At 43.3% G+C, this 14,553-nt stretch overlaps 1 protein-coding gene across 2 annotated transcripts in view; it reads left to right on the forward strand.

The window, feature by feature from the left end:
• Positions 1-14,553, forward strand: part of Anxa2 (annexin A2) — a 46,295-nt gene that overhangs the window by 13,316 nt on the left and 18,426 nt on the right. For both annotated transcript variants that reach the window (XM_069995273.1, XM_069995272.1), the window contains exon 3: positions 3,606-3,705. In XM_069995273.1, coding sequence (XP_069851374.1) covers positions 3,606-3,705 — 100 coding nt within the window. The remainder of the gene's footprint in view (positions 1-3,605; positions 3,706-14,553) is intronic.

Genomic DNA, 14,553 nt, shown 5'->3' on the forward strand with positions numbered 1-14,553 from the left:
CCTCCCTTCCCAGCCTCTCCCCTCCCCCCCCCCCACACCGACATTGTAAAGCTGGTTTTGACATGACATTTTGTACTTCTCATTGTTGCAACAGGTCCACCTGAATCCTTAAACGACTTGTTTGTCCCCATCTCCTCCACATGTTATACTGACATCAAATATAGTGAAAGCGGGGGTTACACTGTGGGGGAGGGACATACAAAGCAACAAAGAAATAATCTTATAAATGCGTTAGAAACACATGCATGAAAGAAACGAAAACATTAAAATACATATTTAAGGGTTCATTTTCCTAACATCACATTATCTGACTTTTTCCGCTTGACTCATACCTATACTAGATATTGCAAATAAGGGAAACCATGGGACCTATGTTTCTTTGGGCCTGGCTTACTTCACTTAATATAATTTTTTCCAAACCTTTCCATTTCCTAACAAATGGGGAAATGTCATTCTTTCTGATGGAGGCATAGAATTCCATTGTGTATATATACCACATTTTCTTGATCCATTCATCTACTGAGGGGCATCTGGGTTGGTTCCATATCTTAGCTATGGTAAATAATGCTGCAATAAACATAGTTGTGCTGGTAGCTTTAGTGTGGTCTTGTTTGTAAACATTTGGGTAAATGCCCAAAAGTGGGATTGCTGGATCATAGGGGAGATCTATGTGAAGTCTTTTGAGGAACCTCCATACTGCTTTCCAAAGTGGTTGAACAAGTTTACATTCCCACCAACAATGAAGTAAGGTTCCTTTCTGTCCACATCCCCTCCAGCATCTGTTGTTGTTAGAGTTCTTGATTTTTGCTGTTCTAACTGGAGTGAGGTGATATCTCAATGTTGTTTTGATTTGCATTTCTTTTATGGCTAGGGATGTTGAACATTTCTTCATGTGTCTATTGGCCATCCTTCTTTCTTCTTCAGAGAAGCTTCTCTTTAAGTCTTTCGCCCACTTATTTATTGGGCAGTTGTTTCTTTGAGGATTTGTTGTTGGGTGGTTTAATTTTTTGAGTTCCAAGTATATTTTAGATATGAGACCCTTGTCCGTTGTATGGCTAGTAAAGATCTTCTCCCAATCGGTGGGCTTTCTATTGATCTTGCTAGCTATGTCATTTGCCCTGCAGAAGCTCTGCAACCTTATGCAATCTCATTTGTCCAACCTTTCTTTGATTTGTTGTGCTTCCGGGTCTCTATTCAGAAAATTTCGGCCTGAGCCAAGGAGACCTAGGGTTTCTCCTATTCTATCCTGTAATGTTTTCAGAGTGTCTGCTTTGAGTTCAAGGTCTTTGATCCATTTGGAGTTGATTCTGGTGCAGGGTGATATATAAGGATCTAGCTTTAGTTTTCTACATGTAGTTAACCAATTTTGCCAGCACCATTTACTGAAGAGGCTGTCTTTCTTCCATTCTATTGTTTTAGCTCCCTTATCGAAGATTAGATGGCTATAGGTCTGTAGGTTCATTTCTGGGTTTTCAATTCTATTCCATTGGTCCTGGGTTTTCAATTCTATTCCATTGGTCCTGAGGTCTGTTCTTATGCCAATACCAAGCTGTTTTGATTACTATGGCTTTATAGTAGAGTTTGAAATTTGGTATTGATATTCCTCCAGCAGTGTTCTTTCCGTTGAGGAGCGTTTTTGCTATTCGGGGTCTTTTATTGTTCCATATGAATTTTTGGATTGCCTCTTCTATTTCCTTGAAGAATGAGGGTGGAATTTTGATAGGTATCGCGTTGAATTTGTAGATAGCCTTGGGAAGTATTGCCATTTTCACGATGTTAATCTTGCCAATCCAGGAGCATGGGAGGTTTTGCCATTTTTTAAGTTCGGTGTTGATTTCCTTTTTCAAGATTTTAAAGTTTTCATCATAGAGGTCCTTCACTTCTTTGGTTAAGTTAATTCCTAGGTATTTTGTTTTTTGTGGGGCTATTACAAATGGAGTTGCTTTCCTAATTTCAGCCACACTTTTCTCATTGTTGGCATACAGAAAAGCCATTGATTTTTGGGGGTTAATTTTATAACCTGCTACTTTGCCAAAGTTTTGAATCAGCTTGAGTAATTTGGGAGTGGAGTCTCTGGGATTCTTTAAATACAAGATCATGTCATCTGCAAAGAGGGAGAGTTTTATTTCTTCTTTCCCTATTTGGATCCCCTTTATGTCTGCATCTTGTCTTATTGCTGTAGCTAGGCATTCTAATACTAGATTGAAGAGAAGTGGAGAGAGTGGGCATCCTTGTCTTGTCCTTGAGTTAAGAGGAAATGGCTTTAGTTTTTCACCATTGAGTATAATGCTGGCTGTAGGTTTGTCATATACAGCCTTTATTATATTGAGGAATGTTCCATGGATTCCTAATTTTTCCAAAACCTTCATCATAAAGGGGTGTTGGATCTTGTCGAATGCTTTTTCTGCATCTATTGAGATAACCATGTGGTTCTTATTCTTGGTCCTGTTGATGTGATGAATAATATTAATTGATTTGCATATATTGAACCAGCTTTGCATCCCTGAAATGAATCCTGTTTGATCATGGTGTATGATTTTTTGGATGAATTGTTGAAGTCGATTGGCCAAAATTTTGTTGAGAAGTTTTGCATCAATGTTCATCAAAGAAATGGGTCTATAGTTCTCTTTCTTTGATGAGTCCCTGCCTGGTTTTGGGATGAGGGTTATGATGGCTTCATAGAATGTGTTCGGTAGTGAGCTTTCTCTTTCAGTTTCATTGAAGAGTTGGAGGAGTATTGGTGTGAGCTCTGCTTTGAAGGCCTTGTAGAATTCCACTGTAAAACCATCTGGTCCTGGACTTTTCTTAGCTGGGAGGTCTCTTATTGCTGTTTCTATTTCAATGCTTGATATGGGCCTGTTAAGCTGGTTTAACTCATCTTGGTTTAGTTTTGGCATGTCAATATTTGCTAGGAAAAGGTCCATTTCTGTCAAGTTCTCAAACTTATTAGCATAAAGTTTTGAGAAGTATTCCCTTATAATGTTCTGAATCTTGGTTGTTTCTGTGGTGATGTTTCCATTCTCATCTCTGAGTTTATTAATTTGGGTGTGTTCTCTCCTTTTTCTGATAAGGTTTGCTAAGGGTCTGTCAATTTTGTTAAGTTTTTCGAAGAACCAACTCTTTGTTTTGTTGATTCATTCCCATATTTTTTGAAGAGGGAACCTTACTTAGATTTGGACCTAGGGAATCCTGCTGCCTAGGCAAGCACTTTACCACTTGAAGCATTCCTTCAGCCCTTTTGAATCGTATCTCCTTTTCAGACAGTCTTGCATTTTTATTTTGGACAGCCTTAGGCTTGATCCTCCTATTTCTGCCTCCCACAGAACTGGGATGAGAGCTAAGAACCACCTTGTTCATTGAGATGAGTGTCATTAACTTTTACCTGGGCTGACTTTGAGTGGCTGGGATTCCAAGGTGTGAGCTACCCAACCTCGCTTAAAAAGTGGACTTTCTTATTAAAAAGGCTTGCATATGATGACATGTAATAAAATAATAAGAACGACTCAAACAGTTTAAAGGAATAGTAATTAAAACTCTGAGGAATTATTCACTTAGGAAGGGGATGTAAAATGTCTTATCTGAATGTGTTTGTGTTTTAATCTCAGCACTCCACGCCCCCAAGTGCCTATGGGTCAGTCAAAGCCTATACCAACTTCGATGCTGAGAGAGATGCCTTGAACATCGAAACAGCCATCAAGACCAAAGGTAGGCAATGGGAGGCATTTTTCTTTTTCCTCTCTGTGCCAGTACTGCCACTTGAACTCAGGGCCTGGGTTCCGTCTCCTAGCTTTTCCACTCAAGGCTAGAACTCTACCACATAGGGCTTTTTAGGAAGTTTTTTAAGAGCCTTGTGGACTTTTCTTGCTCAGACTGGCTTCAAACTGTGATCTCACTGAGACATTCTGAGTCATTCCTTCATTCCCTGAAAACCTCTGTGCAGTGATCATTTAAGGGCAGCTGTAGCCGGGGGCCAGTGGCTCATGCCTGTAATCGTAGATACTCAGGAGGCTGAGATCTGAGGATCGTGATTCAAAGCCAGCCCAGGGAAGGAAAAGTCCGTGAGACTCTGATCTTCAATAAACCACCAGAAAACTGGAAGTGGCGCTGTGGCTCAAGCAGTAGAGCACTTGCCTTGAGCTGAAGCGCGCAGGGACAGCGCCTAGGCCCAGAGTTCAAGCCTTATGACTGGCAAAAAAAAAAAAAAAAAAAAGCAGCTGTAAAGGGGCTGGATTTAGACCTAGCTCAGCCCCCATCGCTCCCTCCTTCCTCTCTCTCTCTCTCTCTCTTTAGAAAGAAGCAAGTCTACAGTACAAGATTGTGTTTAAACTTAGGCATATAATAAAGGGAAGCAGACTGAGAGCCAAAGCTGAACCCAAGCTGTGTGTTGTAAACTCAGCCTTTAGCTTGTGTGTGTGTGTGTGTGTGTGTGTGTGTGTGTGTGTGTGTGTGTGTGTGTGTGTGTGTGTGTGTGTGTGTCTTAAACTCGACCTATGCACTGTCCCTAAGCTTTTTTGCTTGAGCTACAGCACCACTTCCAGCTTTTTTTGGGGGGGGGGTGGGGGGGTGGGATGGGGAGGTTGTAGTTATTGGAAATAAAGAGTCTCCTGGACGTTCCTGCCTAGGCTGGGTTTGAACTGTGATCCTGAGATCTCAGCTTCCGGAGCAGCTGGGATTGCAGGTATGAGCCACCAGCCCCTGGCTCAGCTCTTGGCTCTGATGTTCCTGCCCCTCTTTCATAACCAATGGCGTCAGTCCTGGCCCCTAAGGGCCTTTCTTGTTCTGAACCCTTTGCTGTGTATGTGGAATGAGATGGACATGTTAGAACAGGCTGGAAAGATTCCCCCTAGCTTTGCTCTTTGTTTGGTGTGATGTAGACGACCTAGACTTCTATTCACCCGAGAAGGGGTGCTTATCCCTGAGCCTGTGGTTCAAGTAAGTGCTGCATGACCAAGAGGGTGAGTGGGAAGGGACAGGACACATGACAGCCTCCCTTTCGAAACAAAGCAAATAAAGATTGTAATTGGCTGGAGTGGAGCAAGAACTTGCCAGGGGTCATCAAGTTGTGGGTGTTCAGACATTTTGGCTTATGTGCAGGAAATAGCTTTTGGGGGTTGCCCCATCCCTTGAGTCCTTGGAAGTATTAGGATTATCATTGAAAATCTTTTTTCTGGTTCTGGGGTTTGAAGTCAATGCCACATGCTTTTTGCTCAGCTTTCTTACTTGCTCAGGTGATGTTCTGCCCCTTAAGCCATGCCTCCAGCCTAGTTTTTTGTTGGCTACATAGTGATGAAGTCTCTCAGACTTTTCTGCCCAGGTTGGCTTTGACTCTCCATCCTCCTGGTCTTACTCTCCTGAATACCTAGGATAATAAGCATGAGCCACTAGTGTTCAGGAGAAAAACCTGTGAACCTAGAATCCAGGTGACACACATGCCACTTTCTGCATGCATATTCCTGACCAGTGAATGGATGTCATGGCAACCATTTCTAAAAGCCTTGGAGAAACTTGTTTCAAGAGACAGGAAGGAGAGCAGAGACATCCATTCATGGCCAATATTGCTAACAAGTCATGGGCTAGCACTATCTGCCTGCAAGCAGCCTTATGTATTACCCCATGAGGACCTTGTGTACCATCCTGGAAGGACCAACAGCACAACTGAAGGAGAATAGTACAGTATCCTAATTAGATCTTTAAAAAGGTTTGTGTGTGTGTGTGTGTGTGTGTGTGTGTGTGTGTGTGTGTGTGTGTGTGTGTGCATGTGCGCATGCACACGTGTGCGCTGGGCTCTCACTGTCCATTGGCTTTTTCACTTAAGGCTGGCACTTTTCTACTTGAGCCAACATTCACTTCTAGCTTTTTGTAGATCAGTTAGGGATAAGAGTCTCATGGACTATGTTTTTTGCTCAGGTTGGCTTCAAACCATGGTCTTCAGACTTCTGAGTAGCTAGGATTACAGGCATGAGCCCCAGGTGCCCATCAAGTCTTCCTTTTTTTTTTTTTAAAGCCCATTCTTGTCAAAAAGTCACTGATCAGAACATTCAATCACAATCTGCAGGGTGGGCCTGGGAATGTGACTTAGCAGTAGAGTGCTTGCCTAGCATACATGAAGCCCTGGGTTCAATTCCTCAGTACCACATACACAGAAATAGCCAGAAGTGGCACTGTGGTTCAAATGGTAGAATGCTAGCCTTGAGCAAAAGAAGCTCAGGGACAGTGCCCAGGCCCTAAGGTCAAGCCCTAGGACTGGCAAAAAAAAAAAAAAATCTTCAGGGTTAATTATCTCAGCATGGTCAGTTCTAGTCAGCGGGACATAGCAGAACCCAGGTTCAAATCCTCCCCACCTGCTCCTCACTTGCCAGCTGACTGGGAACAGACCCTGGGCTTTGCCAAATCTCCCATTCCACTCTAGGCAGTTGGCTAACAAAGTCCCCACCTCACAGGTGTTGTTATTAAAGCACTTAGCATGGTTCCTGGCATGAAAACAGGGTTCCAAATACGTCACCTCAAAATAGACACATACATGCGTCTGCACACACACACACACACACACACTCACACACACACTCACACTCACTCACACTCACTCACACAAGCTTACGTGGTCTGCTCTCCTAACTCATCCTTTGTCAACTGGGTGTGCCTGGATTCTTGTGGCTTTCCAACACGCCATTGTAGAGACATCCTCTGAAGTCTAGCAGTTAACTAATTTGACAAAGATGGGGCCTTTTACAAGCCTGGGACAAAGGGTGCTTTTATTACTGTGTGAGAAAGCTTTTAGCACACTGGAATGCAAAGATTGCACAAATGAACTCTGGCCACAACTGAAACCAGACTAACAGAAATACTCCAGGCCCTTTCTGAATTAGCAAAAGGCTCCAGTTTCCAAGTAGGACCATCTGTTGGATTAAGACTTCAATCCAGTTTGGTCAGAAGCAGCTGCCCTTCCCAACTGTATTTATGGAATGAATGCTCACTATGATAGGCAGATTGTACACTTCAGGAACCTCCAGCTCAGGTGAGCTGCAAATTAATCTCTGCTACGAAGCTCTCTCATTCCCAATTCATAACAGATTCTGGATTAACAGACTTCATGTCTCTTGGCCTTGCCTCATACTGGGATTCAAACACAGACAGCTCTACTACTCAGCCTAGGCATGCTTTCTTAGATGCTGTACATAACAGCACCCAACTGTTAGGACTGGATTGTTTCCTTTGTCTTATAGTATGTTCAGGAATGCCAACGATTGTCCAACTGTTACACTGTTGTCATCTGATAGGCCTCACATTTGTGTTTAGGATCTGTGTCCCTTCCCCTCCTCCCAAGACTTAATGTTCAGTGATTCTCACTTACAACTACTTTTTTTTTTTTTTGTTGATTAGCCGTTCTAGAGAGAAACTGTTTTTTTTTTTTTTCTTGCTTATGTGGTGCTGAGGAATCCAACCCAGGGCCTCATGCATGCAAGGTGAGCACTCTACTATTGAGCCACCTTCCCAGCCCCCAGAAACTGTTTTCTTGAGTTAAGTCTGTTGGTCCTTTAGGATTTCTATGTTGTTGAGTTTGTTGTTGTGGTGGTGGTGGTTTTGTTTTTTGATGACACTATGAGCCATGCCTCCAGCCCTTTTTGGGACTGATTATTTTGAGGTAAGGTAGGTGCTTGAAGTATGAACAACTATTTAAGTTTCCCATAGTAGCTGGGATGACAGGTGCTTAACAGAGTCTTATGAACTTTTCTGACAGGGCAGAAATTCATCTAATCAACCTTCCAGGAAGTTTAGAATGACAGATGTGGACCACCATGCCCAGGGGTTGAGAAGGGGTCTCATGTGTATTCCTGGGATAGCCTCGGACTATAATTCTGATCTCAGCCTCTCAAGGAATTAGGCTGTTATAGGCATGAGCCCCACTGCTTGCTGCCCAGCAGAAATTATATAACCCTTAAATCTTTGGAAACTTGAGAGGAAAGAATATAGTATCCATAACTGCTCAGTGTATTGTTAAATGTGAATATCATTAGTTTGGCTACAATAGTGAAAAAACCCAGATAGATCTTTTGGTTAAGAAATGATTATGCAAATGATCAAGTGAAAAACTAGGCTGTCTGAAGAATGTCATATAGATGTGGAAAATTAAGTTTATGAAGCGTTTTTTGACAACTTTATTGAGATGGAACTCATAAGTCATACAATTCATCCATTTAGAAGCACTATTGAATATTTTTGGTGTATTTACCGAGCTGTGTAACCATTATCAGAGTCAATTCTATGCACTCATTTTAACATCCTTAAACTTGTCAGTTCTGCAGAAAAATGGATATAAAATAGTGTATACTCTACTGTCTGCTGACAGCCACAATTTTTTAATCAAAAAGGCAAAAATAAAAGGTATTAGTAAGTGATTTATGCAGTTATGGAAAATCCAGCCTTTTCTTCTGCTTTCAGTATACCCTGCATTTTTTTCCCCCAAACATCGAATGATGATATGTTTTACGTGCACAGTGGAAGGCAGTGAAGTTAATTAAAAACAAAAAAATGAGGTATTATTTATGTACAGTAACAACCCTTTTGTTCCTTTCTCCTTTCTCTTATTTTTCTTTTAAAGATAACGAAGACTAATTAGAGAGTGAGCTAATGGTAAGCTTGAGTGTAGTTAAGAAACTCCTGCCACACCTTGCTGAGCTCCTACCTCAAACTGTTTTTCAGGAGCTGGTGTTTCCTTGACATCAAAAGACACAAAATATAAACAATGAAGGCTGATAGGAACTCAAGCCAAAGACCCAAAGATGACTCTGCCCTCTCCTAGATGAGGGTAGTGTATGTGTAGGTGTGGGTGTCACCTGCAGAACAAACTGCAGATTCTCTCTGGCTCTATCCACTCCCTCCACCCCTCCTCCCAACCCCCCCCCCCCACCTCCCGCGGCGCCCATAGATGGTGCCTCTATCTTTGCTCCTACATAAGTTTAGGATGCCCTTCATTCTCCAGGGCTCTCCATACCCCTGTCACTCAGTCTCAGTCTCAGTAGCTCTTCTCAGGCTTGCTCTGAGAAGGTGGCAGAGCCAGTCCTTGGTTTGCTGTGTTTATAGCTCCATTATCTCTGTTCCCCATTATCTAGTTCCAGAGGCAAGGGCTTTATTTCATGAACTGTGTATAGTGCCCTGGCCCATGGAACTAGGAGGTAAAGCTCTAATTCAAGTAACAGGCAGAAGTACACAGAAGCTGGGTACTGGTGGCTCATGCCTATAAGCCTAGCTACTCAGGAGGCTGAGATCTGAGGATCAGGGTTCAAAGCTAGCCTGGGTTAGAAAGTCTACAAGACACTTATCTCCAGTTAACCGCCAGAATACCAGAAGTGGAGCTATGGCTGAAAGTGACAGAATGCTAGCCTTGAGCAAAAAAGCTCCTAGCTTTTTCCTACCTGGGGCACCCAGGCCCAAGCCCCACAACTGAAAAAGAAAGGATACAGATACTAGAGCACACAGTCGAGTGGGACCTGAGACCCCAAAGGATCATTCCAAACTCTAGATGTTATCCAGAAAGAAGAGTCTGCAGCAAGCTTTGACTTGATCTCCCAGTGAATTTAATCACTGCTAAGACTCAGCTTTATATCTGCTTAGAGATCTCAGTATGTCTTTTGTTACCTAAACCAAATGCATGACAGTGTGTGTGTGTGCATGCACGCGCGCGCACTCTGTGGCTGGCTTGAGGATGACTATGCGATTACTTATGTTAAGTAGTGATATTGCTTAATTAACCAGAGTTTTCTGAAGATCTGTAGGAGTCTCTTGGTCTAGATTGGCCTTGGGTTAAATATATAGTGGGGAGTGCACAACACAGCTGTGACTGGTGTACCATATGGGTCCAAATAACTAGAAAGGAAAGTCAGCTAAATTAGAAAAGGATGAATCTAGACTATATAAAATAGATTGTAATTAGCAACAGCACAACCCTAGAGTTAGTGTGAGTGCCAATAAGTTGGAACAGCTTTGGTCTCTCTCTATGGAAGAGGCGGGTGATGCGTGGCTCTATTATTACCGCCAGTTTTGATTCTTAGCAGTTATTTGTGCTCTCCGGAAGGGGTGCAAAAGTGGGTGAGTTCCCCCCTTCTCAGAAGCACAAGTATAGAAGCTTCAGTGCAGCAAGTTTGTGCATTTCTTCCTTTCTTTTATACTTTTAAAATAGAACCACTGAAGATTTCCAACACGGCCAAAAGATTAATATCCTAGGCCACTGGAAAGCAAGCCAGGATGTTTATTTCTGGTTTCATCTGCACACCTGGAGATACATTCATTCAGCTGAGAGAGCACAGCAAATGGGGGGGGGTAATTTATATTCTCTCTCTTCCCTGCCCCCCCAACACAGGTTATAGAGGCTTGAATTTGGGACCCGGACTTTCACTCTCATTCGACTTTTCTGCTCAAAGCTGACACTCTTAAGCTACCACTTAAGCCACAACCCTACTTCCAGCTTTTTTGGTGGTTAATTGGAGATAAGAGTCTCATCAATTTGTTTCTCCAGGCTGGCTTTAAACCTTGATCCTTGGATCTCAGCCTCCTGAGTAGCTAGGCTTACAGGTAGCAGCTACAGGTACCCTGGTTTGTATTGGTTTCCTCTTCAGTACAACAGGAACAAGGGGACCATAGTACAACACACTTCATGGGGATGGGGTTTAAGTCACATGATAGAAAGAACCTCCTTGCCCATAGTAGGTGCTCATTAAAAAGGTTGCTATCATAATAAATAAAATATGTATATACCCATATGTCTCTCCCTGTGGCATGTCTCTTAATTTTCAGAAGATGATTTCTTCTAAGCTCTGATATCAGTATACCGCAGTTATCTGAGCCCAGGCTTGTCTCCCCCCCCCCCATAATTTAGATAAGTCAAGGAGCTGGCAAGTTTCCCTTTCTTTCTGACCAGTTAACCCCTTGGCCCTGAGGCCTCCTAAGCCTTCTTCAAACACAAACCAAACCCATTTTCTTTGTGTAGTCAGGGTGTCTGCGCAGTGTGAGTCAGCATCCTGTTGCGAATGGCTGTTGGTTCCTTGCCATCAACAATAAAGACACATTTTCCATGGAATGCCAGGCTGTGAAGCTGACTTGGGGTTCCTCTCACAGAAAGGAGGACTTTATGGATTTGCATTGGGCCATCATTTTAGACTCAAGTCTCCATGCTTGAAAAATATGAAAGATGATTGGAGCGCCCCAGGACCCCGAAGTCTGCTGCCTGTCACCTGCTGTCAGTGTCACTTTCCCGGGGGGCATTCACTTAGCAAAGGTGTTGCTTCAGGCTGACGGGCCCCTAGGACAGTCACCCATCTTTCCATCAGAATTGAAGTATTGCTGAATTTGCTGTGAGCTCTTAGATTAGCAGACTGACCTCATTCAAAGAGTTAACGCTTACAAACCTGTGTGTGCTATTACCCCTCAGAAGCCAAATGCATGTGTGTGTGCCTTGGCTCCTTGCCAATCTTGGAAAACCCTGATTTGTATTAGACTTCTCCTCCCCGAGCCAGTATTAGGGCTTGAACTCAAGAGTCTAGATGCTTCCTCTTAGCTTTTTCACTCAAGGCTGGTGCTCTGCCCCTTGAGTCACAGCTCCACTTCTGGCTTTTTGCTGGTTATCTGGAGATAAGAGTCTCACAGACGGGCTGGGAAGATGGCTCAGTGGTAGAGCGCTTGCCTTGCATGCCTGAGGCCCTGGGTTCGATTCCTCAGCACCACATAAGCAAAAAGAAAAAGCCGGAAGTGGCGCTGTGGCTCAAGTGGTAGAGCGCTAGCCTTGAGCTAAAGAGCTGAGGGACAGCGCCCAGGCCCAGAGTTCAGGCCCCACGACCGGACCCAAAAAAAAAAAAAAAGAGTCTCACAGACTTTTCTGCCTGGGCTGGCTTGGAACCACCAGGATCCTCAGATCTCAGCCTCCCGAATAGCTAGGATTACAGGTGTGAGCCACTGGTACCTGCTGTTTGTAGTCATTTTGGAAGTAAGATTTCAAAGGTGTGCCTCTTCACCTTCTTTGGATGCCTATACACATTACTGCTTCCCCGGGTGAGCCTACCAGAGGCATGGGAAGGAACAGAAAGTTATCTAAAGTTGCTTCTTCTGCAAGCTTTTTACCTCCCTCACAATTTTCTGTCTTGCAAAATCCTTCCCAAAGCCCTAGCAAATGAGAATTCAGAAAGTACAGGTCCAGAGAGACAGACTCTCATAACCCTGGTGACTGGTGTTGAATACAAAGCTTTCCCGGTGTCCTGGTGCTGGCTGGGTCTGGTTTTTGATGACTGTGCTGGCCCAGGTGGCTGAGAGTTCTTCCACTTCTAAGTGTGCTGAACTCTTTTCTTTCCTTTTCCATGTTGGTCCTGGGGCTTGTAATCTGGGCCTGTGTACTGTCCCTGAGCTTTTGTGTTTAAGGCTAATGTTCTACCACCTGAGCTCCATTTCTGGCCTTTTGGTGCTTAAATGAAGATAAGGAGCTCACGGAATTTCATGCCAGGGCTGGCTTCAAATCATGACCTTCAGATCTCAGCCTCCTGAGTAACTAGGACTACAGGCGTGAGCCACTTGCACTCAGCAACTTATGCATTTTCCACAAGAGTAAAATTACTTCCCACACTAGGATAGCAGGTGGAAGGAAATGGTAGACGTGTCCTAAAAGGATTGCTCCGTCTCACTGGCAGATGGATGTATTTTGACATTTCAGTAGAGGCTGGAGAGTCCATCCCAGGGCTCCATAGCCTTTTTCCTCTTTCCAGTTCAATTTGAAACATGCAGGCAGACAACGGGAAAGTGCTGATGCAGGAAAGATTGGGGAGGTGGGGCAACAAGTGGAAGCTTGCAGAAAAATCGCCTCTGTGGAGTTTCTTGGTGGCTACTGGCATTCTCGTACGTGTCAAGTGTCAGATAACTTACTTGTGTCCCATCCTGCATCTCAGCAGGCTGTTGGCTGGGTAAATAATGTAGGTGAAATATATTTAGGTTGTTCCTGACTGTAGCTCCAGGTGCTGCCTCCTAGGGAAAGGTTCTGGTTAACCCACTCAGGTTCTTTGACTGGGATTTTTCAGTAATTGCATTGACTTTCAGCTCTGCTGGCTGGACACTTAGCTGCTGTAGGATTACAGCAGGTGAAGACTGTTTTGTTGATTTAGAGAGCATAGGACTGTGGCAAAAATTGTAGAATGACTTCTTACGAACGGTTATTTCTTACTAGAGTTTAGACAAAGGAAAGCATTTCTTGCTCTAAGCTTATAACCCCTGTACCTACCAGAAACCATTGGTAGTAATGGCATAAAAGTCTTATCACAGACAGATTTCGAAGGCTCTTTCCCGTCCCTACCTGTGGCTCTCCATCTGTGTCATACTCTCAGGTTAGGAATTGCCAGGGGACTGTTGAAATGCTGCTCTCAGCGTCCTAAATCCCAGAGAATCATCGAGGCAGAGCTCACCTAGGGCTCGGGAAACTTTTTTTTTCTGGTGCCAGTTCTAGGACTTGAACTCAGTACCTGGATGCTATCCCTGACTTTTATGTATTCAAGGCTAGTATTTTACCACTTGAGCCACAGCTCTACTTCCAGCTTATTTTGGAGGGGGGTAGGGAAGGAAGAGTGAGATTCTCAGGGACTTTCCTGCCCAGGCTGGCTTCAAACCTCCATCCTCAGATCTCAGCCTCCTGAGTAGTTAGGACAACAGGCATGAGCCAATGTAACCAGCAATGAGACTGTGTTTTTTGTTTTTTGTTTTTTTAATTTTTATTAAGTGCTCCCTGCCATTTCAAACCAAGGACCACATTCTGACATGTACACATGTTATATATTTGTTTCTGAGAATGATTTTTTCCTGGATTCTTGGTATGTGTAGAGAGAGGTTAGCAGTCCCTAAGTTTACTTGGGAAATAGAATTAAAGTGAGAAGAGAGAATTGTACTATGGTTGTAAGAATTCAACATCAGGAGATACAGGTAAGAAAGTTAAATACGAGGCAAGTTTCCATTCATTAAATCAGTAGTTTTCTTTTTCCTAATAGATTTTTGTTCCTTTTGTTTGTTTGTTTGCTGGTACTTGGTTCACTTGCTGGATAGGCCCTCTATCACTGGAGCCACACTTCCAACCCTGATTCTTTTGGTTAATTAGTGATGAAGTCTTGAGGACTTTTCTGCCCGGCCTGGCTTCAAATTGTGACCTCCTAGGTCTCAGCCTCCTTAATAGCTAGGATTAGAGGCATGAGCCACAAGTTCCCTGCTCCCTCTTTATTTGTTGATAGTATATAGAAGACTGAAATAAACATCTTTGGTATGGATTCCTATTACAGCAGCTGGGGGCTCTGTGCTTATACTAAGGACTCTAAAAATCAAAGTTGAAGTTGTAGAAGCTTTAGTTACAATAACCAATGTGTTGGTATAAATCCACTTTGAAACAAGTTTTAAAGATGTTACTTATTTTTATGCCCAGAAACTTTAGCTTTGTGCCTTTTGATCTTTCTAACACATTTGAGAGATCAAGATCCCTGCCCTCTCAGTCGGTTTCTTGTTTGGCCTCAATCACAATAGTTCTGGCCTTTCTGGGTT

This window comes from Dipodomys merriami, unplaced genomic scaffold (assembly GCF_024711535.1).
Source record: "Dipodomys merriami isolate MVZ:Mamm:240054 unplaced genomic scaffold, mDipMer1.0.p SCAF_48, whole genome shotgun sequence".
NCBI classification, from domain to species: domain Eukaryota; kingdom Metazoa; phylum Chordata; class Mammalia; order Rodentia; family Heteromyidae; genus Dipodomys; species Dipodomys merriami.